Here is a 24,112-nt window from a genome sequence, read left to right as displayed (position 1 = left end):
ACACAGGCACAGCTGAACCCTCACATGTCCCAACAAGAGCGATAACGAAGTCGGGGGTCTGGGGGGGGGTGTTAAAGCAAAACAAACCCAAAGAGTTGCTCTCCGCTAAACATTCCAAACGACTAGACAATAAGGGAATTTCTGCGAGCACCATCTTCCACAAAAGGACTGAAGAGTGCTTACGAAAACCGCAAGTGCGACGTGGCCCGGAAGGACCAAACAAAGCATGTTTTTAAGAACTTAATGAAGCTTCCCCAAGTTTTTTGATGTTTTTATTGATTTCTGAAAAAAAAATGCATTGAAATCTAGCAACACAGTCGCATATGGACTGACCGGCAGATGGATACAAGCAAGGAAAGCCCATCGTGTCTGTGCACCGGGACGCTCACGTCAGTCGAATTCAATTACATTTTTAACTGAGCAACAGCTGTTCTTGAAGAACACGCGGCGGAAACGAGATCACTGAGAAATCACTGGGCGCGAGTGAGCGGGTTCGCCCATTCATAAAACGCCACCCAGGGGCTGGAGCAATAGTACAGCAGGTAGGGCGTTTGCCTTGCACGTGGCTGACCCGGGTTCGATTCCCAGCATCCCATATGGTCCCCTGAGCACCGCCAGGGGTGATTCCTGAGTGCAGAGCCAGGAGTAACCCCTGAGCATTGCCGGGTGTGACCCAAAAAGAAAAATAAATAAATAATAAAAATAAAATAAAAATAAAACGCCACCCAGCCACGGGGCACGGGGCACAAGCAGCGAGCTGGGAGATGCCCACGAGGGCCAGCGGGGCCTCCCCTCTGGCGGGGAGCTCACGGCGACTCTCTCACACAGGAAACGCCCCAGTAGTCTGCATTTTGTAACCAGTTAGCGGGAACTAGGGTCGCTGTCGACGCAGGCGGCACCTAACCAAGAGCCCGAGGGGAATCTGGCGAGGCTGGCTGCGATCACAAACGCCGCCAAGGGCGGCCGCTGGTCCAGGCTGCGGGCAGACGGGCGTGAAGAGGCCTCCCTGGGCCCGACACAGTTCACCTTAGCTCAGAAGAACTCCACGGGCGCTGCTGACACTGATGAAACAGACGTGGAGGCTGCAGGCCCTGTCAGGCCCCTGTACTCAAAGCTGTGAAGGAACGCAGAGGCCGGGGGGACGGAGGGGGAAAGGATGGAGCGACAAGGCCACACGCCAAAGGCCACACGGGTCAAAGACGACTGTTGTGTGCTGACACTTCCCGTGTATTTTCTCAAAATGACAAAATCCAAAGCTAGGGACAGACCCCTGAAGGCAGCCAGGAGGGCCCAGGAGGGCCCAGGAGGCGTGCAGCGGGTCTGTCAGACAAGACCAGGCGAGCCCAAGAATATGGAAGGGTACAGTGCCAGAACCCCAGGCACCCAACACCTCACCAAGGGGACTCTGTCCAGTCAGATTATTACTCAGATCTGAAGGATCTACACAGAGCTTCGTGGGCAGGCAACAGTTTAGGGAATCCGGAGCCTTGAAAGCAGTCTTGCATGAAGTGTTAAAAGAGCTCCTTGAAAGGAGAGGAGACACTTCCCGCCATGTGGTTTTGAGTATGGCTCTCACTCATCAAGCGCAGGGTTGGCCTCTACTAGATTAACAAAGGTTAAAAACATATCGCAGTTAGCACTGGAGCACTGACATCCCACTGTTCATCGATTTGCTTGAGCAGGCACCAGTAACATCTCCATTGTGAGACTTGTTACTGTTTTTCACATATCAAATACGCCATGGGTAGCTTGCCAGACTCTGCCGTGAGGGCGGGATACTCTCGGTAGCTTGCAGGGCTCTCTGAGAGGGGCGGAGGAATCAAACCTGGGTCGGCCGTGTGCAAGGCAAATGCCCTGCCCACTGTGCTATCGCTCCAGTCCACCATATGCACAAACTGATATATTTTTCAACAATTGCCATTCCTTTAAGTTTAACTGGACCAAGTAATATGAAATAAATGTTACCTGCCTGCCCAAGAGCACAGGCTGGTGTCAGGACTGGAAGTGTATGCCTGAAACAACTCTATTATAACAACCTTGTTACTCACAGTGTCTCCATAAACATTCCTGGGGGAAAAAAAGCTTAACAAAAAAAAAACGAAAGCCTGGAATTTCCCCAGAGAATGAGAATAAAGATCCAGAAGAATAACCTTTAAAACCACAACAAAGTCTGGGAGAGGAACTGAACCCAGAGAGCCTCAGGGCTCACATGACCAAGCCAATTTTAAACATTTTTGTTTAAACAAAACCTCAAGCAAATACATCTAAGCCAAGAAGAAAAGTGCTGAAAGATACTGTGGTTGAATTTTCAGAAAGGTGGAGGGGGAAACGGTGTGGACTGATACCAGCGGTGAGTTTGTGGAAACTGAAGTACACTTCAGAAAGGGGGGAGGGCCAGAGAGGCTGCTCTCACTGCAGGCCAGGCGTGTGGCCTGCCTGGGGCTGGCCTGGGTTCGATCCCACCCACCCCCTCTGCTCCTCTGAGCAGGCAGGAGTCTGGGGAAAGTCCTAGGCACTGCCAGCTTGCACCCAACCCCCACCCACCGCCACCTGTGGGACACGGAGCAGGACAGGAGCGACTCCTCACGCCTGGGTCCTGCTTCACGTCTTATTTTACTTAAACCTTTTTGTTTTTCTTAAAACCCCGCTTCTTCACGGGGCTGGAGCAATAGCACAGCAGGGAGGGTGTTTGCCTTACACGCGGCCGACCCGGGTTCGATCCCCAGCATCCCATATGGTCCCCTGAGCACCGCCAGAGGTAATTCCTGAGTGCAGAGCCAGGAGTAACCCCTGTGCATCGCCAGGTGTGACCCAAAAAGCAAAAAACAAAAAACAAAAAAAACCTGCTTCTCCCCCCGGCCATCTGTGAGGGAAGGACATCTGGGCTGAGAAGTTGGCCTTGGCAAATAGTTCCATAACCACTGTCCGCTATCTGTAGGAGGGACGCAGGCAGGGCGGGCAGCCACCGGAATGTTCTGAAAACACATCTAGATGGCCTCTCTGTCACTATCTGTTTGTAATATTTGAAAATATGTTCTCTTCTGAATTACGAAACTTGCAATTTTCGCTTACGCTTTTGTTTGAATTTGTAAGCGCAGGCTACGATGTAAGCACTGACTATAAAGCAAGGCTTCTCCCTTGTCCGGGGTCTTGCTTTGGCCCACCCGAGGGCTGACCCCAGACCGCTGGCTTCATCAACCCCGCTAGTGTGTTACGTTACTGCCAACCTCTGCACGGATTCAGAGAAGGGGGAAATTATCGATACCAGACCCTAACACACCCAAGGGAAAAAATACATCAATAAAGAGAGAAAATTACTGGGTCAACAGTGATCAGGGTTGGGGAGACTTTTTCCCCTAAGAGGGCAATGAAGCAAGTCAGAAAGCAGGGCTTGGCAGGGCACATTAAACAGGGCCGTCTGGGGGCTCGGAGAGCTAGTCCAGGAGTTAAGCACTTGCCTCGCATGCTGCCAACTCTAGTTCAGTCCCAGCCACTGCACATGGTCCCAGAACACAATGTCAGGAGTGAGCACCCCTGGGTATGGCCCAAACTCCCCACCCAACAAAAAAGGGGAATGAAAAGCTTTTTGAAACAATGCAAAAAGGGCCAGAATACAGCAGGCGGAACATTGACCTTGTACGTGCCCGACCCAGGTTCGATCCCTGGCACCCAGTATGATCCCCCAAGCCTCGCCAGGAGTGAGCCCTGAGTGGAGAGCCAGAAGCAAGCCCTGGGCGTGGCCAGGTATGGCCCCAAAACAAACCCAAACACAGAAGGGGACCTTACTCTAAGGAAAAGCACTAGTCAAAGGAACAACTGCTGGGGCCGGACCCAGTGTCAGGATGAGCCCATGATCATGCACGGGCAGGAACAAGGGCCCATGACAACGGGCGAGATTTCTCGTGTGTCCTGACTGGTTTGGATGAGGCTGAACATCTCTTTCTTTAAGCTGCCTTCAGCAAATAATCTCATAAATTTCAGTCAGTCTTCCTCTTCTCACGGACCCTTAGGTGCTTACTTAGCCTGTCTGTTGCCAGTGTGCAGATCCCAAGCACTTGGCAGTATGCAGATCCAAGGTACTTAGCTTGTTTGTTTTCAGTATACAGATCTCAGGCACTTAGCCTGTGTGTTTTTAGTACATACAGAAAAGCTTTCGGCTTTGCATGTTCTTCCTGTAACTTCTTTGTTGAGAAGCTCACTGTATCAGCCCTTTGGAGGTATGAACAATAGGATGGTAGTGAAGGAGATTTCAGGGCGAACCTGGACCCTCCATGAAATATAATCTCTTTTGAGTTCCTTGTCTCAGCGCCTCGGACAGAACAAATATTCAGGCGACACAGAGCAGCTGGAGGCAGCAACTTCTGGACAATATTACCCAGACGTTGGGGCCAGAGAGATAGCATGACAGGCTGGGGGCTTGCACTGGAAGCAGCTGACCGAGTTCTATCCCTGGCAGCCCCCAGGGTCCTCCGTGCACCTCCAAGAGTAATTCCTGAGTTCAGAGCTAGGGGTAACCCCAGAGCATCACCAGGTATGGCCCAAAAACAAATTAAAAAATAATAAAATATATAGTGTAAAATAAACTAAAAGAATCTATATTAGGTACACTTGAAGTTCCCCATATGACATAAAAGAGGGGAGGAACTGAAGGAAAAAAAGAAAAAGAAATTATGAAAGTGGTACTAAGAAATCCTATAAGTAATTACATTAAATGTAAAAAGACTGAATCTTCACATCAAAACCAAGCAGAATATCCTGAATACACGACTCATCAATATGTTGTCTATAGGGGACTCACTTTACATAGTTCAACGTCTCAAACAGGGTAATAATAGAATGAAAAAGACACAACACGCAGTACAAAACCAGACTTACGATGAAAATAAGGAAAAGAAACTGTAATTTTTCCACCAGGAAGATCTAGGCACCATCTATGGACCTCAGCACAGAGCCACGTGAGTGAAATGAAAAATGATAAAAGCAAGAAGTCACACACGCAACAGTAACAGCTAGAGACTTCGCTGGCTCGCTGATGAACAGAACAAAGCAGTCAGCAGACGGGCAAGGAAACAGAAGGCTGGGTACCAGAACCGACACACTCACAGGCATCTCGGAAACACAGAGGACACGCTATGAAGCAACCCCAGCATCCTAACGTGTCACTCTCTCTCTTCTATCTCTCTCCTCTCTCTCCTCTCTCTCTCTCTCTCTTTCTCTCCTCTCTTCTCTCTCTCTGTCTCTCTCCTCTCTCTCTCTCTCTCCTCTCTCTCTCTCTCCCCCCACCCCTCTCTCTCACATACACACAGAAGACCTGGTATGATGCAGCCCTAAAGTAACACACACACACACATATACACTCTCACTCCTGAGCACAGACCCAGGACACACACACACACACACATACACACTCTCACTCCTGAGCACAGACCCAGGACACACATACACACACACACACATATACACTCTCACTCCTGAGCACAGAGCCAGGACACACACACACACACACACACACACACACACACACACACACACTCCTGAGCACAGAGCAGGACACACACACTCCTGAGCACAGAGCCAGGGCACACACACACACACACACACACACACACACACACACTCCTGAGCACAGACCCAGGACACACACACACTCCTGAGCACAGAGCAGGACACACACACACACACACACACACACACACACACACACACACACACACACTCCTGAGCACAGAGCAGGACACACACACTCCTGAGCACAGCCGAGCCCCAGCAGGTCAGGCCCAAATACCCCCTCCCCACCAAGATGGTGCGGGGCCGCTTCTCCCACCACTGTGGAACAGAATCGTGACTCGGTCTTAGAAGGAAACTTGGGAAATTCAAAACTGCATCACACACATCACATTCCTACAAAGCCAACGGCACAAGAGACTTCCCAGAGAGATTACAGAATGTTCCGCAGTGGATGAAAACAAAGCCCCAGACCTCTCACAAAGTGTGGGGCGCCGGGGGGCTGGCTCAGCTGCTCGGCACGTTTGGGTCCCCGTGTCCAACCGGGAGGCTCCCCAGAGGAGTTCCAAGGTGGCAGGAAAGGAGAACCAGGGTCTGAGGGCCGAGACCGGCTCCATGCCCTTAGGGTGAGATGCACCGCAGGCTCTTCCCTAAGTAAGTACCTAACGAAACAGAGCACTCTGGGAGGCCAGCTGCCGGCCCCGCAGCCCCCCGCTGTTTCTGCCTGAGTTTCAGGGTGCCCTGAGGGCCCCAGTGAAGCAGAGTTTTCCACACTGAAAGTGAAACAGGAGTTCAGGGTGTCCAGCACAGAGAGACGAAAGTGAACATTTGGGAGCCGCAGAGCTGCATTCCGTTCTCTGCTCCTCTTTGCTGACTGTTTCTCGGCACCAGGGCCAACACAGCACACACTGGGCGTGGCCCGGACCCCCAGCTGTGGCCCCTATTCTTAAAACTAATAAACCTAAACCACCTGGAGAGACAGCACAAGGTCAAGACGCTTTGCATCCCTCGGGCCCCAGCGAGATCCCTGGAACTGCATATATGGTCCCCCGAGCACCGAGTCAGAAAAAGCCCAGGAGCATCACCCCGTGGCCCCCAAACCCAGCCTCACTCCCAAGTTTAATAAAATGATGTCAGACAAAACACCTGGGAACTGGGTCTGGTGTGAGAGCACAGCGGGGAGAGCGTTTGCCTTGCACACGGCCGAGCCGGGTTCGATTATTCCCAGCATCCCATATGGTCCCCCGAGCACTGCCAGGAGTAATTCCTGAGTGCGGAGCCAGGAGTAACCCCTGAGCATCACCAGGTGAGTCCCAAAATAAGCAAAAAAAAAAAAAAAAAAAAAAAAAAACCAAACCCAAAACCACCTGGGAACGACGGAAACTAGAAATGCCGGGAGATACCCTCTCGATCTGTGCTCCTGGGAAGCACAGGCTTGGTCCTCAGGGCTGGTTTTACTGTGTAAGTGCTCCCTTTGTCAGCAGTGCCAGGAGTCCCCAGGAGACACCCGAAGGTGCTCTGCGGTGCTGACACTGACCGCCAGGCCCAGGGGTGCTACCACTTCCTTCCCAGTTCCTGGAAGCTTTTAACATTTTTTTTAAATATCCATCTGGGAACTCTGACAATGTGATATGTTTTGTTTTGTTTTGTTTTGTTGGGCCACACCCCGCGTTGCTCACTGGCTCTGCACTTGGGGGTCACTCCTGGTGGGTTCAGGGACCAAATGGGACGCTGGGAATCGAACCTCGGTCGGTCGTGTCCAAGGCAAATGCCTTACAAAGCTGTACTATTGCTCTGGTCCCATGTCAAATCAGTCAGATGTTAGGTAATTAACTTTAAATAGAATAAACTTCAGCTGCAGTGGTTTAATAATATGATGTAATATGAACTAATTTCACTGTGCTCCCCCAAAAAAAAGAAACAAAAGCAAAATCTTTTTGCACTTAAACATAAAAGGAAACTACCATTTAAAAGCAGAACTAAAAATCTGCTCATTTCTATTTTAAAAGATTCTTAGCTATTAATAAGATTTTTTTTATATTTATTGACAGCAACATTAAGAAACTAAATTTTCACTTTGAAAGACAGATCTAGTAAAACAGCGCCTATATCTTTGTTGTTGTTGTTGTTCTGAGGCTACCCCCACCCATACTTAGGGTTCAGTCCCGCACTCAGGGACCAGGTGCCTGGGGACTATATGGGACGCCAGGGGTCGAGCCCAGGTGGGCTATATGCAAGGCAAATGGTCTCCCCTCTGTATGCACTCCAGCCCCGGCGTTTAGAACATTTTGGTTGTCAGAGTGAACAAAAAGAACAGTCTGGTTTATTTGTATAGGTCATAAATTTAGAAGAATCTCTCAAATAAACACTTTATTCAGCTAAATATTTTTTTGAATGGAATCACTGTCACTGTCACTGTCATCCCGTTGCTCATCGATTTGTTCGAGCGGGCACCAGTAACGTCTCTCATTGAGAGACTTATTGTTACTGTTTTTGGCATACCCAATACTCACGGGGAGCTTGCCAGGCTCTGCCGCTCGGGCTCAGTACTCTCAGTAGCTTGCCGGGCTCTCCGAGAGGGGCGGAGGAATCGAACTTGGGTCGGCCGCGTGAAAGGCGAGTGCCCAACCGCTGTGCTATCGGTCCAGCCCAACTAAGGTACTTATCTATCAATCCTCCCGCGGAGAGCCATAGAATGACCCTTCTGGGCCTTTTGAGCCCCTCAGGAGAGAGCCCTGAGCACAGAGCCAGGAGTAAGCTCTGAGCACAGTGCAGCCATGGGGGGATCTGAGCACCAGATCCGGCTTAGTTCACCGTCTAAAAATGTGCCAAAACCTTTAGTCATGGTGGATAAAAACTGTCTTAAAATCTTTTGTATTTTCCCAGCATTCTCAGCCATGGGACAGGACTTGACCTTCCCTCATCACTTGGGTGTGATCACAAGAGACGGTTTCTCCTCACCGCCTTGAGCCCAACGCTACTTCCTCTCGCCGCTTTCTCTAAGTACATATGCAGCGGGCACCCGCCATGCTGCGCCCTTACGGTCCTTCTTTTCACATATATGTATATTGGTTTTGGCCTTGGGAATCACACCCAGCAATGCTCGTCACTCCTGGCTCTGCACTCAGTCATCAGTCCCGGCAGTGTTAGGGGGACCAGGGGGGATGCCAGGGATCGAACGCTGGTCGGCCCCGTGCAAGGCAAGCACCCTCCCCTCTGTGCTATCGCTCTCGCCCACGGCATTCTTTCCCCCCAAATTCAGTAAAGACACGGTGTGGGGGTCGGGGTGGTTTCTCTAGGGTATTTGATTTGCGGCTGCTGATCAAGAATTCCCAACCTGTGGGTTGAAGAGAGAGTTTCGCGGAATTGGCTTTCCCCACAGCACCGCCTAGTTACTGGAGCACAGAGCCGGGAGCAGTAACCGCCGAGTTCCTGAGCACTGCCAGGGGAGGACTGAAAAACCATTTGTTAAAATATGGGGAACTCAAAGTGGGTGCCCATGCTCTCATTTCTTGTTCCCCTTTGTTTACAATCAGGTGAAAACTGTGTGGGATGACCTTTGTAACTTGCATTCTAACACAGAGATGTTGAGGGTAGCCCTCTGACTTCCCCTTGAAACGCATTAGCCAGATAACTGTGTTTCGTTTACTCACGACCAGAGCGACAGTACAGCAAGGAGGGCTTTTGCCTTGCATGTGGCCAACCAGGGTTCGATCCCTAATGTTCAGTGCCTCAAGTAATTCCTGAGTAGAGCTGAGAGTAGCCCCTGAGTATCGCCCGGTGTGACCCAAAAAGCCAAAAAGCAAAAAAAAAAAAAAAAAAAAAAAAAAAAGTTTCACTTACTAAGTGAAAATTTTGTTCTTACAAAAAAAAAAAAATGAGGAGGAGCTGGAGCCATAACACAGTGGGGAGGGCGTTTGTCTTACACATGGGGTAATTCCCGAGGGCAGAGTCAGGGGTAATTCCTGAGTGCAGAGCCAGGAGTAACCCCTGAGCATCGCTGGGTGTGACCCAAAAAGCAAAAGAAAAAAAAAAGAATTTCAGTACTGAAAATTCCAAGAAAAAGTGTGAGGACAAGCAGCTGGTTCAGTGCTGCCCGGAAGCCCCTGGCGTGTGCCGGGTTCACGGTGTATTTCCTGGCCTACTCCAAAGGTCCCTTTGCGGGGAGCTGGCCTCGTGCCAAGCGGCATCTCATAACTGCGAATGTTTATTTGGTTCAGAGGCTAAGTCTAACTTAACTGCTTCGTTAGGGCAAAAGTGCTGAGGGGATGGAGAGGTAGTACAGTGGATAAGGCACTTGCCTTGCACAAAATGACCCGGTTCAATCCCTGGCATCCCACATAGTGGAACCACATAGTGGGATCACTCAGAATCACTCCGAGCACCGCTAGGAGTGATTCTGAGTGTGGAGCCCAGAGTAGGCCCTCAGCATGGCAAAAAATCTTCTTACTTAATTGTTCCCAGCAGAGCAGAAGAAGAGAAGGCAGAGGGGCCCAGAGGACCACCATGGTACAGGGGAGTAGAAGGAGGGACAGCCATAGGCAAATGCCTGAACCCTGAACTAACTCACCAAAGGCACTGGGTGGCTCGAGCGGGCACCAGTAACGTCTCTATTGTGAGACTTGTTGTTACTGTTTTTGGCATATTGAATATGCCACAGGGAGCTTGCCAGGCTCTACCATGTGGGCGAGACATTCTCGGTAGCTTGCCGGGATCTCCGAGAGGGAAGGAGGAATTAAACCCGGGTCGGCCGCATGCAAGGCAAACGCCCTACCCGCTGTGCTATCGCTCCAGCCCTATTAATAATAACTATAATTCCAAATAGGAAATTCCCTCACAAAGATCACATATGAAAATTATGTACCAGGATCTTTAGGTGGCATGAGATCAGAGAGATAAAGCACTTACCTAAAAACCTGCTTTCATATATTTGTAAATGTTTTTATTTCATTAAAGAATGATTTACAAAGTTATTGACAAGTCAGACTTAAGAGTATTTCAACACTGACCCCACCACCAGTGTCAGCTACCTTTCACCATGGTTCCCAGATCCCCCCACCCCCGTTCCCACCCCCTGCCTGCCCTTCCCCCAGCCTGTCACCTCGCCAAGCTCCTTAAACTAGAGTTCTGGTGGCTGATGCTTAGATCTCATGTCTGAAAACATACTTTAGGGGCCGGGGCTATAGAACAGCGGGGAGGGCACTTGCCTTGCACAAGACTAACCTGGGTTCAATCCCCAGCATCCCATATGGTCCCCAGAGCACCGCCAGGGGTAATTCCTGAGCACCGCCGGGTGTGATCCAAACAGGGGGGGAAAAAAACATGTTTTAACAAAATCTGACAGGCCAATAACATGGGTAAAAACTGAATCTTGGGGCTGGAGCGATAGCACAGAGGGTAGGGCATTTGCCTTGCACACGGCCGACCCAGGTTCGATTCCCAGCATCCCATATGGTCCCCTGAGCACCGCCAGGAGTAATTCCTGAGTGCAGAGCCAGGAGGAACCCCTGTGCATCGCCGGGTATGACCCAAAAAGAAAAAAAAAAACTGAATCTCTCATAAGCTGAATAGTGAGTGCAGAGCTATTCATTTCACTATTTCATTCTACACATGCACGTCATAAATACACTTTCTGCACCTGCTGTCTCAAGAACCAAAAAAGGTAAAATGTCCAAACAGAAAAGAAGCCTAACACGAACACTGACACTGGTGGTCCTCCCGGCTTGGGGAATCCTAGAAGTAGGAGATGAACAGGGCTTTGCCTCAAAGCCCACTTATCCTCACGCAGACCCCCACAGACCCTCAGCAGAAAATGGGCCGGACTTGGCTTCTGGATCTTTCTATAGACCAACTGAAAAAAATCCCCTGGCAAAGTGATTTTCTCTGCAACAGCCAATACAAGCCCACAGTGAGTCAGCCATCAGCCTGAACACAAACCACCCTTTCTCCCAGCCTGTGACGAGAAGTGGGGGCGGGGGATGACTTATTTTCCCTCTAAGGGAAGGGAAAGAAAGTCTGGTTATAACCTTCCTTCATGTTCAATCACCTAAATATCTGGGGGCTGGAGAGGTAACTAAGTGGGCCGAGCACAAGCTCCGCTCAAAGGAGACCCAGGCCCGAGACCCAGCGCCATGTGGGCCCCTGGACACTGCTGGGGTAACCCCCAAACACAGGGCCCGCAGTGGACTCCCAAGAACTGTCGGGTACAGTCCCCAAAGCCAAACTAACACTCTGCTATAATGCCCACAAAGGTGCCAGTCCAAGACTGATCTGTCTCAGGAAGCGATACCAACATTTTTCTACTTAAGAGATTATGATAGGGCAGGAGAGATAGTGCAGTGGGTAGGGCATGGCCTGGCACGCAGCCGACCCAGGTTCAATCCCCGGCATCCATATGGTCCCCCCACCCCACCCCGATGAGTGACCCCTGAGTGCAGCGCAAGGAGTAACCTCTGAGCACAGCCAGGTGTGGCCACCCCCCAAAAAAAATTTTTTTTTTAAATAATGAAAGATTTGCTACAGCTTTAATATATTTACTGCAAAGCCAACAATTCATCCTAAGTTGAAAGACTCGGAACACTGCCCTTTCCTGGAGGGAAGGTCCCAGCGGCGGTGGCCTGGTGCTGGAACAGCGAATGCCCAAAACAACTATGTTATGAACAGCTTTGGAAGCCTCGGTGTTTAAATAATGTTAAAAGGGGGGAAACAAAAAAAACAGGACCACATCCAAACAATCCTGCTCTGTCACAGCCAGGAACATCGTTGCACAAAGGAGAACAGAGTAAGGCTGTCTTGCTTCTCCCCTAAAGAGCTCCTTTCAGAGGCGCCGGGCTTGCCCCTGTGAGGGAGAGCGATTGTTCCCCGGACAGCAGCTGGCCTGGGGTCACGGGGCCTCACTAGTCCTTACTGGATGCGGGGACCCCACACATCTGGGTCCAGACCCGGCCTGGGCTTGGACTGCCCCTGAGGCCTGGTTCAAACGGGCTTCTCCCTCCGGGAAGGTCTGAGTGCAAGAACGCTCAGAGCAGCACACACTGCAGCTTTCTACCCCCCACGTCGCCCCCACGTCGGCCTGTGCCACTCCCTGGGGTCATCTGGGCATCCACGTGGGGGAGGGGGTGGCCCCTGCTAAGGGAGGAACGAGAGGAACGGGCTGGGCGACAGCAGGGCGGGGAAGGCGCGCCTGTGTCCTCATGGCGGGGAGTAACGGGAACATTTTAGTTCCTGATTCATTTCTATTAAAGACACCGAGATTTGCAAAGTCGTTCGTTACACGGTGGTTTCAAGCATTTAGTGTTCCAAGACCACCGTGTAACCTGCCCTCCACCAACATCCCCGGCTTAAAAATGGGAACTTTTTAACACGGCCCGAGAATCCAGACAAGCTTCTTCACATCTACGAGCCTTTGAAGACGAGAAGGCTAGGAGCCTGAGCGACAACACAGCGGGGAGGGCCTTTGCCTTGCACGCAGCTGACCCAGGTTCGATCCCCAGCATCCTACACGGTCCTCCCCAAGCACCACTAAAAGTGATCCCTGAGCAGAGCCAGGAATAAGTGCTGAGCAGAGGCGGATGTGGCCCCCAAACAAAACAAAACCAAAAACACAAATAAAGAATAGAAGGCTTGGGGCTGGAGTCATAGCACAGCGGGGAGGGCGTTTGCCTTGTACGCGGCCGAGCCAGGTTCAATTCCCAGCATCCCATAAGGTCCCCCGAGCACCGCCAGGAGTAATTCCTGAGTGCAGAGCCAGGAGTAACCCCTGAGCATCCCAGGGTGAGATCCAAAAATAAGTAAAAAAAAAAAAAAAAAAAATATATATATATATATATATATATATATGGCTTACACCGGGGGCACCTCACAAGAATAATCTTAGCATGATTCAAGATCTCCAGATTAGATCAGATTCCATATAAAACACTGAAGAAAACGTCGGCAGAACTCTCCAGGTAACTGACCACAGATGCTTCAACGTGGCCCACAGTGGTGGCCACGACAAAACCAGACATATGGGGCTACATCAAACGAGAAAGCTTCTGCAGGGTGGAAGAAACCCAAGCGCTAATAAAAAGCTGTCCTACTGAATGGGAGGAAATATCTGCATACGGTCCATCAGACAAAGGCTTGATAACCAAGACCTATCGAACACTCACCCTAGAAAAACTCACAGAAAATCCAACAACCCCACCCACAAATGGGCAAGGAGAGGAACAGAGTCTTCCCCAGGGAAGACGTCCAGACAAACACATGACTAAGTGCCCAGTGTCCCTCATGACCCAGGTAATGCAAATCCAAACAAGGATGAGATACCATCAGGGCCAGAGCGATAGCACAGTGGACAGGGCGTTTGCCTTGCAAGCAGCCAACCTGGGCTCGATCCCCGTCATCCCAGAGGGTCCCCTGAGCACTGGCAGGAGTGATTCCTGAGTGCAGAGCCAGGAGTAACCCCTGAGCATCGCTGGGTGTGACCCCTCCCACACACACACAAAAGAGAGATACCATTTCACACCAGTGAGCATCCAGCAGTCTGGAAACGGGGTCAGAGAGATGGTATGGTGAGTAGGGCGCCTGTCTTACATGTGGCCAACCCGGGTTCAATTCCCCGGCAGGCAAAAGGTCCCCCAAGCCAGCGTGATCCCCGAGCACAGAGCCAGGAGTAAGCCCGGAGCACCACCAGGCTCGCCCTCCCACCCCCACCCCCAAAATAACAAGAGCGCTGAGGCTGGTGCGAGGGAGGGCAGCTGCACCCTGGGCCTGGTTCTGGGAAAGGCCCTTTGCCCCGGGTAGGGCCCTCCTGCCTGACACAGGCCACACCAGGACCGCAACTCAGTGGGGGGCGGGGGGGGAAGAAAGAGGGTGTGCATGTCTGCACCCCCGGATTCAACAGAGCAGCGCGGACCCCACCTCCCTAATTGTCCAGGATGCCGAGGACCCCACGAAACTCCTCGGAGCAGAGTCTTGCGGGGGCTGGTCACTCCTGTGACTCCCCCTCCAGTGAGGCGCCCCTCTTGAGAGACACTGCACTCGGGCGTGCCGAGTGTCTGTGTCCAGGCACCCGGATACCGAGTGCAAAGCGTGTGGCAGTGACACCCTCCAGTATCTTCTAGTCTGAGTCCCCTGAGTCCCCGCCGGAATGTGACTTCTTAGAACGTGAACCTACTTCCCGTACGACCTCCTGCCGGCCCGCACCACCTCCTGCTGGCCCTCACCACCTCCTGCCGGCCCGCACCACCTCCTGCCGGCCCTCACCACCTCCTGCCGGCCCTCACCACCTCCTGCCGGCCCACACCACCTCCTGCCGGCCCTCACCACCTCCTGCCGGCCCGCACCACCTCCTGCCGGCCCGCACCATCTCCTGCCGGCCTGCATCACCTCCTGCCGGCCCGCACCACCTCCTGCCGGCCCGCACCACCTCCTGCCGGCCCGCACCACCTCCACTGTGCCTCCGTGACCTGTACTCCTCTGAGAAGTTGAGTGGGCTCACCAACTTGCTTCACTCTCTCTCAAAGGAAAGAGACTATGGAAGCAAAACCGCCCCCCACGCGCAAAGCACCCGCCTTACCTTGACATCGAAGTTACAGTCCAGCCTTCGAATGAGCACGATGAAGGCGCTGGACGAGTTGTCTCGGAGGGGCGGGGGCGCGATGGGCTCGCAGGCATTCTCCGGCCTCGAGCTGACCAGAAAGCCCTGCAAAACAGACCCAGGTTTGGTCTCCGTTCACGAGGGGAGTCAGTCTGGCTTATCTCCACCAGCACCTCCCGTGGGGCTCCGCGGGCTCTGCAGAAGGCCACGGGAATTACCCGGCCACCCTCTGGCCCCAGCAGCTACTGGCTCGCTATCCCAGAATTCTAGCATATACTGCTAAAAAACTTTTAAAAATAAAAAGACCAAAGACCAAAAGCAATTGCCATTTCCATACACTTGCAGTGAATTGTGTGAGAGGGAAGTCAGGGAGGCCGGCCCGGGGGAGAGCACTTCTGCTTCCCAGCCAGGGCGCACAGGCACTGCCTCCGGGTTATGGGGTGCGATACCAGAGAGCTCCGGGCTACAGTGCTCCTCTGGCACCCAGGGCTTCATAAGGGCCCCCAAGTATCACCCTGTAGGATCCCAGCACCTCAGGGTCCTTCAATGAGCAGCTGCACCATTTTGGAGGGCGCCCTGGGCCCCCTGCTTGGGGGAAACACCCCCCCTGCCGCCACCACACACACACACACACACAGACACACACACACACACACACACACACAGAGCAAACCCAATTCCCAGAAGAAAGAACAGCTAGTGGAATATGAGCACTGGTGAAGGGATGGGTATTCGAGCATTGTATAACTGAGATTTAAACCTGAAAACTTTGTAACTTTGTAACTTTCCACAATAAAAAATTAAAAAAAAAAAAAAAAAAAAAAGAACAGCTATGTCGGAGAGTGAGGCAAGCTGGGGACCCGAGCTCACGCCCCAAACAAGAATGAACCCAGGGGGCTGGAGTGATAGCACAGCAGGTAGGGCGTTTACCTTGCATGCGGCTGACCCGGGTTCGATTCCCAGCATCCCGTATGGTCCCCTGAGCACCACCAGGAGTAATTCCTGAGTGCAGAGCCAGGAGTAACCCCTGTGCATCGCCAGGTGTGACACAAAAAGAAAAAAAAAAAAAAAGAATGAACCCAGGGGGTAGGGGCGATAGCACAGCGGGTAGGGCGTTTGCCTTGCACGCAGCCAACCCGGGTTTGATTCCCAGCATCCCATGTGGTCCCCTGAGCACTACCAGGACTAAGTCCCAAGTGTAGAGCCAGGAGTGACCCCCGAGCTTCAACACATGTGACCCAGAAAGAAAAAAGAAAAAAAAAGCATGAACCCAAACAGGAAGGAATCTGAGAAGGAAGGCGAGACAGCACAGGGAGGCACCAGCTTCAGGGCGGCGAGAGGAGCACTGGCTTCTGAGTCTCCATCCGACAGCACAAGGCGGACAGGGGAGATGGGCTTCGTCAGCCTTCAAAGCTTCCACACTAACAAGGACCCCAACGACAGGAAAGAAAACAACAAAACTGCCCCAAATTTAAAATTTTTTAAAAATTAAAAAAAGCAACCCAGACAATGGGAGAGAATATTTACGCATCACGTATCTGCTACGAGAGCCTTCTCTGGCTCTCTGGGATGGGGGAAAATCTTAGATGTAAATGAACCGTCGCCTCCTCCTAATTTACGGTTTCAAATTACTCTACAGACTTGCTTGCTGGGCTGTAAATCCTGGTATACGATACAAAGTCAGAAAATAAAATGGGTAATTGCTTTTTATTTGGGCCTGAGAGAGAAAGAGAGAGAATACTGAAAGATTAAATACAGAGAAACCGTGAAATATTCGGTGGACACATTCCTTTTGCTTTTCCTTGATTAAACGTAATTTTAAACCCCCCCACCAGGGGGCCCCTGCACACGCTCCGAGGGAGGTGGCCATGACTCAGGCCAGGCCTGCTGGGAGTGACCCGAGCCAGGACAGACTTTCCCCCTCCTCCAAAGAAAGAGAAAGACCCTGTGAGAAGAGGGCTGGGAGAGCGCTCGGAGGGCCCGAGGGAGGCTGGGCTCCACCCCCGGTGCCCAGCGCTGCCAAGAACCCCCTCAATGCACCAAGCCAGCAGGCCCTGAGCAGCACTGGGCCGGACCCCAGAAACAGGACAGAACAATCTTACTGGATGGAAATGAGAAGATTCGCGCCTGATGTCCTAACCCTGGAAGTCACATTCCACCGGGGACACAGGTACTCAGACTGGAGGTACTGGACGGTGTCACCTGTCACGCACTTTGCACTAGGTATATGAACGCCTGGACACAGATGCTCGGTACAGACGCCTGGACACTCGCTCAGTGCAGACGCCTGGACAGACGCTCAGTACAGACGCCTGGACACAGACGCTTGGTACGGACGCCGGGACACAGACGCTCGGCATAGACACCTGGACCGTTTAGGATTCAGAGCGACCACCCTCCGGTGGCTGCTGCCCTTTCTTTTCTAAGTGACCCTATTGTGATCATGTTAGTGTCCTTCTTAGGGGAAAAACAAGCCCAGTGACACTGTCCATCACCAGAAGCCGGAGTCTAGTGAACTCACTGAAAGGACAACATCACCGTTTCTCTAAAAACAACGGGGAGAGCAATGGCATGGTGGGTAGGGCCTCTGCCGAGCCCGGGTCCCATCTCCGGCATCCCACACGGTCCCCAGGGCACCGCCAGGAGTGCACCGCCAGCGTGGTCTCAGCCGGGTGAAGGGGGACAGGGCTTCCCTCACAGGAACAGCCCAAGCCATGGACAGGACACAGGGCCGGGCCGGAGAGGGCATGGGGGTCAGGTGCTTGGTCTGCATGCAGCCAGCCCAGGTCTGAATGCCGAACACGGCCAGGGGGCACACCTGAGCACAGAGCCGGGAGTAACCCAGGGACCACCACCGGGTGAGGCCCCAAACGAAAGGAAAAACACCCAAATTATCTCAGTATGATGAGGAGAGCAGGAAGACAGAGCAAAGTAGAGAAAACGGTCTCCGCAATAAGGGGCTGGCGCTAGAGTCCTTTTCCTGCAAACTTCAAAGGTGACGGTCACTTTGTCACTTAGTAAATGAACAGTGAAACGGCAGAGTGAACCATTTCCTTATGGCAAACCCTGCAAGCAGGGGAGGGACTGGAGGAGAGAGCAGAGACCGGGGCAGACATCAGCCGGCAGGAGCCGGGGTCCGTCCCCAGCACCGCCAGGAGCAACCCTCAAGCACGGAGCCAGGAGTACCCGGTGGGAACCAAACTTTTAAAATAAAATAAAATGAAAGGTGGAGATGCCCGGGATATGTGAGACAAGGGGCTGGGAGGGTGGTGGTGAGGAGGGAGGGGAGGGGAGGGGAGGGAAGAGGGGAGGGGGAGAGAAGGAAGGAGGGAGAAAGGATGAACCGCTCAAGCACTCCAAAGCGACCAGACTCTCTCAGACACCAGCAGTATAGAAGGTTTTCTATATCCTTGGCAACCATGTATAGTTAGAATCTATTTTTATTAATCGGATGCGTGTGAAATGGCATCTAACTATAAAACGCTCAAGGAGAATTTTTAAAGACTTTCACTGCCATACAATAATAGCTAAAAAAGTGTCATCTTACAGATCTACCAAGGAGATAATAAAAATAAATAACTTGTGGCAGAGCCATATGATTAGCTTTGCGCAACAGCTCAAAGGACTGTAAACCATGTAACAACACAGGTGAATTCTAAATATGGCTAGCAGGCTTTTACTAAAGAGAGCTCAAAAGACATACCGAATAAAATCTGAAAGCAGACACAAAATGTTTGCAGATGCAAATGCAAGGTGAAACTGTTTGACACCAAAAATGGGGAAAGGTGTGTGCAAGTCCCAGGATAAGGGTCTGGGCAGGGCAGTTAAGGAATGGAATTTGAAAGATAAAAAGGCACTTCAAGGGACTGGAGTGATAGCACAGTGGGTAGGGCATTTGCCTTGCACGTGGCCAACCTGGGTTCGATTCCCAGCATCCCATATGGTCCCCCGAGCAACACTAGGAGCAACACTAGGAGTGCAGTGCTAGGAAGTAATTCCTGTTCGTTGCCGGGTGTGACCCAAAAAAAAAAAGGAGCACTACAAGGACAATGCTAACTTACCGTCTATTTTTTTAAAATTCTTACACCAGTTATATATTTTTCATATTTTTAATTTAATTTTTTCTCCAGGTACTGCTTTAAAAAGTTGCTTTTCACAGGGTCTCAGGCTACAATGTTCCCACCCATAATCCCAGCCTCCACCCTATGCCCCAGGTTCCTTCCTACCCCCTTTTCAACCTCAATAACTGACAGATATGTTTTTAATCCAATTATTGTAGTTCAGATCTTAGTTTTGAGCAGTGCTGGATGGAGTGATTGGTTTATTTTTCCTGCTTTTAGGGTCATACCTGGCAATGCTCAGGACTTACTCCTGGCTCTGCACTTCGGAATCACTCCTGGTGGTGCTCAGGGAATCAGATGGGATGCCAGGTTTTCCTTTTTGGTCACCCCCGGTGGTGCCCCGGTCTGACTCCTGCCCTACACTAAAAGTCACTTCAGACAGAGCTCAGAAACCCCTCTGGGGTGCCGGGATGGAGGTCAGCTGCGTGCAAGGCAAATACCTTCCCCCTCCCTGTACGGTCTCTCCAGCCACCACGCCCCTATGACATCTCCAGCCCACCCTTGTTCCCGCGTCATTTTTCTCCTTCCCTGACAGTTAACACCTAGGCTGGGGTATGTAAGACACTCTGCCATTCACTTCCCCTATGCCTGGGAATTTCGTCTTTTTTTTTTTTTTGCTTTTTGGGTCACACCCAGCGATGCTCAGGGGTTACTCCTGGCTCTGAGCTCAGGAATTACTCCTGGCGGTTCTCGGGGGACCATATGGGATGCTGGGGATCAAAGCCGGGTCAGCCGAGTGCAAGGCAAACGCCCTCCCCACTGTACTATGGCTCTGATCTGCCTTTCATCACTTTTAAGGCGTAAAAGTGATCCGGGGGCCAGGAGAGGGCTCAGGGGTCAAAGGCGCACGCACTGGGCACCCCGTGGCCCCAAAACACGGCCAGAGATAGAGCTGCTGGGGCTCCAACCCACGGCACCGCCAGGCCCGGCACTGAGCCGTCAGCCCGGCTGGGTGAGTCCAGGGAAAGGAACCCCCTGGGCCCGAGCACTTGCCTGGCATGGCTGTGTGGATGGGACACGGGGTATGAGCCCCCCCAAAAAATATAAAGTAGGGCTGGAGCGATAGCACATCGGGTAGGGCATTTGCCTTGCACGGGCCGACCCGGGTCCGAATCCCAGCATCCCATATGGTCCCCCGAGCACCACCAGGATTAATTCCTGAGTGCAGAGCCAGGAGTAACCCCTGTGCTTGCCAGGTGTGACCCAAAACTTTTTTTAATTAAAAATAAATAAAAGAAAGGAGGGAGGAGCCAGAGCGACAGTACAGTGGGTGAGGCGCTTGCCTTAATGCAGTCCTCAGGGTCCCACACGGTCCCTTGAGCCCAACCAGGAGTGATATCTCAGTGTGGAGCAGAGCAAAAGTCAGAGTAATACCATCCTAAGTGATTTTCACTTTCTCCGTATTCCTTTTAAATGAAATCTTTACAAATGAATCCATACGCGATGTTTAATAACAAATTTAAGGAGTGTTTGCATTTCCTTAAGAGCAATAAAAATTGTATAAAATGCACTGTGCCTTTACCATCCACAACTATGTTCTTACCTTCAAGCCTTCGGCAGGAAGTCTGTAACCAAATCTGGCTGGAAGGTCATCAAATGTCTGAGATGCATTTTCAAAGTTAAACTAAATATAAAATTAAAAAAAACCACGTTACAATTTACATGTAACAGCAAAACCGAAGCTTTACTCAATTATTTAAATAATCACGTCTACAATTTTAATTTACTTTCACAGCTTATCGAGAAATTACTTCTAAATTCCCAACCGCTGAAATGGCAAGGAATATTAACAACTGCTGAAATTGGATTCTAATGTCTGATACTTATTACTGAACAGAAGCAGTAACTCTGAAACGTTACACCACTGGCTGGGTAAGTTTCTCACACACACAATTGCCCCAGCAAGAAATGTGCGACAGATTATTTTCCAGCACAATTTCCACTGTATTATCACGGTAAGGGTCTAATTTGATAGAAGCCGTTTCTAGGGTTTCTGGCTCAGAGCTGAGACCCTTCCCTCAGGGGAAGAGGAACGTGAGGTCAGAATTGTAAATCACCGTCCTCTTACGTCCTCTGAGCATTTCTGTCTAGGCCTGAAGAATGAAAGGACTAAACTCAATGAAACGCGGGCATTCAAGAGCTCAAAGTATGAAAACTCTTTAAGCAACTTTCCCTTTCCCAATTGATAAAGTCTGAGTGTACAATTTTTAACGAGTCCTCTACCAAAAAAACGAACGAAAAGAAAAGGGCTCTTGGTGCTGTTAAAACAGAACAGCAGGAGGGGCTGGAGCAATAGCACAGCGGGGAGGGCGTTTGCCTTGCATGCGGCCGACCCGGGTTCAAATCCCAGCATCCCATATGGTCCCCTGAGCACCGCCAGGAGTAATTCCTGAGTGCAGAGCCAGAAGTAACCCCTGTGCATCACCAGGTGTGACCCAAAAACCAAAAAAAAAAAAAAAAAAAAAAAACAGAACAGCAGGAATTACCGGGTATTGAGAAGGCTCAGTTGGGGGCGGGAATGACGGGTTCGAGCCCAGGCTCCACACGAGCCCCCCGGCACCACCAGGAGTGATCCCCGAGCACAGAGCCGGAGTAAGCCCTGAGCAACACCAGGCGTGGCCCCCAAACAGAAACCTAACGAAAGCCTTCCTCGCCCGGCCACACTCAACCGCAGCAGAAACGTGCCGCGGTGGGGGCGGTCACTGAGCTCAGCGAGTGATGCCACGGCAGAGGATGCGTGGGGGGCAGTCTGGAACCCCATGAGACCACCTACCCACCACACGGGGACTGCGACCCCTCTTTCCACACAGCAGGCCCGGCTACTGCCATTAGCGCCCGCCCCAGGCTCACAGACTCACTCCAAAATGTTGAGAACCCCTTCTGGTGGGCTGGGACGGGGTGGGGGAGGGAGGGTGTCCTGACCTTTCCCCTGCCCCAGTGCTCACGCAGGGTCTCTCAAGCCCCAGGCCAAGCCCCCGGAAATGGTCAGTAACTCGCGGTCCACCCGAGGTCAGGACAGGCCTACAGCAACATCCACACAGGGCCCCTTCTCTCCTCTGCCCACGCCGCTCTCCGCCACCTCCCAAGGGACCCCAGACTCACAGGGTCCCCGGCCCCCGGTGGGGAGACCACCTCGCAGGGACATGGGCAGAACAGGCCCCGCCCCGTCGCCAGGGAGACCTCAGAACACTGCGGGCAACTGATGCGAGATCTCGGCGATTCTAAAGCCCCGTTTCTAGATGGAAAAACCTCCAGGGGCCAGCGCCATGGTCTGCTGGGCAGGGCAGTCACTGCGCATACGGCTGCCCCAGGTCTGGCCCCTGACGCCCCATCTGGTCCCCAAGGACCACCAAGAGTGATCCCTGAGCGCAGGGCCAGGAGTAAGTCCCGAGCACTGCTGGGGTATGGCCAAAAACAAAACAAAAACAAATAATAATAATAACAATAATAATAAACCATTTACTGCTGTGGGCCTGGCAGTGGTCACCAGAGATGAAAATTGCAGGGGGTCCTGCCGTCCAGGCCTCACGACTTGGGGTGCAAAGCAGCAGCCCCTCGGCCCGTCAGAGCTCCCTGGGGAAGCCACGGCCACAGCGGCAACACTTGTCTCTGCGTCACAGGCCGCCGCTGGGTGCGGGGTATGCGGCAGTCATGGCACCCACGACGGGCACGCGCAAGACCCCGAGTTCGATCCTCGGCAATGCTGGGTGAGTCCCAGTGGCCCCCCCGCTGCCGGCTGAGCACCAAACCTCCTGTGGCGTGAAAGCCCGTAACACAAGGCCCGGAGAGGCTCCATGCCGGGCACCAGGTGGGGGGTGGCCCCCCAAAAGCAGTCTCCCTCGGTCCCGGGGGAAGGAGAAGGGGGACGAGGCAGGGAAAAATGAGGCACAAAAAACGAGGAGCGGAACCCACAATGTCCACGCGGCAGCCAAGGCTCCTGGGAGCCTCATCTACCGGCTGCTGCAATGGGCGGGGCACGAGCAGGGGGTCTCGGACCCGGGGCGGGCGGAGAGTCCCAGGCGAGCCCTGAAAATCAGGTCCCGGGGCACAGAGCCGAGTGAGGCGCTCAGCTGAGTCAGGGTGCGAGGAGGCGGGGGAGGCGGGGCTGGGCCCGGGACTCACGGCGAGGATGTCGGCCCCCACGGGCAGCAGGTTGAGGAAGGCGAAGAGCTGCACGGTGAGCAGGGTGTACACCTGCGTGGCCGACAGCATGAGCATCCCGAGGGACAGGAGCATGTCGCCGAGACACCTGCGAGAGAAGCGGGACAGGGTGAGCGCCGGGCCGTCATCGCCAGAGACCCCACCCCCCCACAGCCCTGCCTCTGCCCACAGGGAAGCCGGAGTCTGGACCTCCAGGGCACCGGCCAGGCCCCGAGCCCGGCCAACGCCTCGGACATCCTGGCCCAGCATGGCGGGCAGTGCCCGTCCACTGGCTCAGGGCTGGGGCGAGCCAGAGAGACGCTGGCGGGGGGCAGTGGCAGGGAAAGGGGGGGCTGGTTCGGGCTGCGAGTTTCCCGACGCCCCTGCCAGCCTCTCCCGGTGCCCCTGCCAGGAGGCCCAGCCCAGGCTGCGGAGGGGACGCGAGCTCAGCGCCAACACTTAGCGCTGCAGCATCAGAACCCTGACAACCCTGGCACGCTGGCACCGGCCCACGTGGCACTGCCACAGGAACCACGGAAACGACCAGATTAGGGGAGGACCTCAGACCCGGGAGCAAAGGCAGGAGCCCGTGACCCCCCCCCCAGCCCACGGAGGGTCTCCGCCTTCTCGCTCCCGCCTCCACCTTCTCACTAAGTCAGTAAGACTGGCGTCAAACCTTCCGTGTTCTCCTGGGGGACACTCGGGTACCGGGGCAGCAGGGCTGCGGGCGGTGCTGCCCGGCCCGCTCTATCACAGGTCCTGG

General features: G+C 52.8%; 1 protein-coding gene across 2 annotated transcripts in view; it reads right to left on the bottom strand.

The window, feature by feature from the left end:
* Positions 1 to 24,112, bottom strand: part of RNF13 (ring finger protein 13) — a 68,858-nt gene that overhangs the window by 20,558 nt on the left and 24,188 nt on the right. The window contains exons 2-4 of one of the 2 annotated variants that reach the window (XM_055129547.1): positions 23,332 to 23,458; positions 20,753 to 20,833; positions 15,068 to 15,193 (exon numbers count right to left, since the gene is read on the bottom strand). In XM_055129547.1, coding sequence (XP_054985522.1) covers positions 15,068 to 15,193; positions 20,753 to 20,833; positions 23,332 to 23,445 — 321 coding nt within the window. In that variant the 5' untranslated portion in view covers positions 23,446 to 23,458. Of the gene's footprint in view, positions 1 to 15,067; positions 15,194 to 20,752; positions 20,834 to 23,331; positions 23,459 to 24,112 lie in introns of those variants that run through there. The other variant, XM_055129548.1, reaches the window with a different exon arrangement.

This window comes from Sorex araneus, chromosome 2, assembly GCF_027595985.1.
Source record: "Sorex araneus isolate mSorAra2 chromosome 2, mSorAra2.pri, whole genome shotgun sequence".
In the NCBI taxonomy this organism is placed as follows: Eukaryota; Metazoa; Chordata; class Mammalia; order Eulipotyphla; family Soricidae; genus Sorex; species Sorex araneus.
This window is presented reverse-complemented; position numbering and strand designations above follow the sequence as displayed.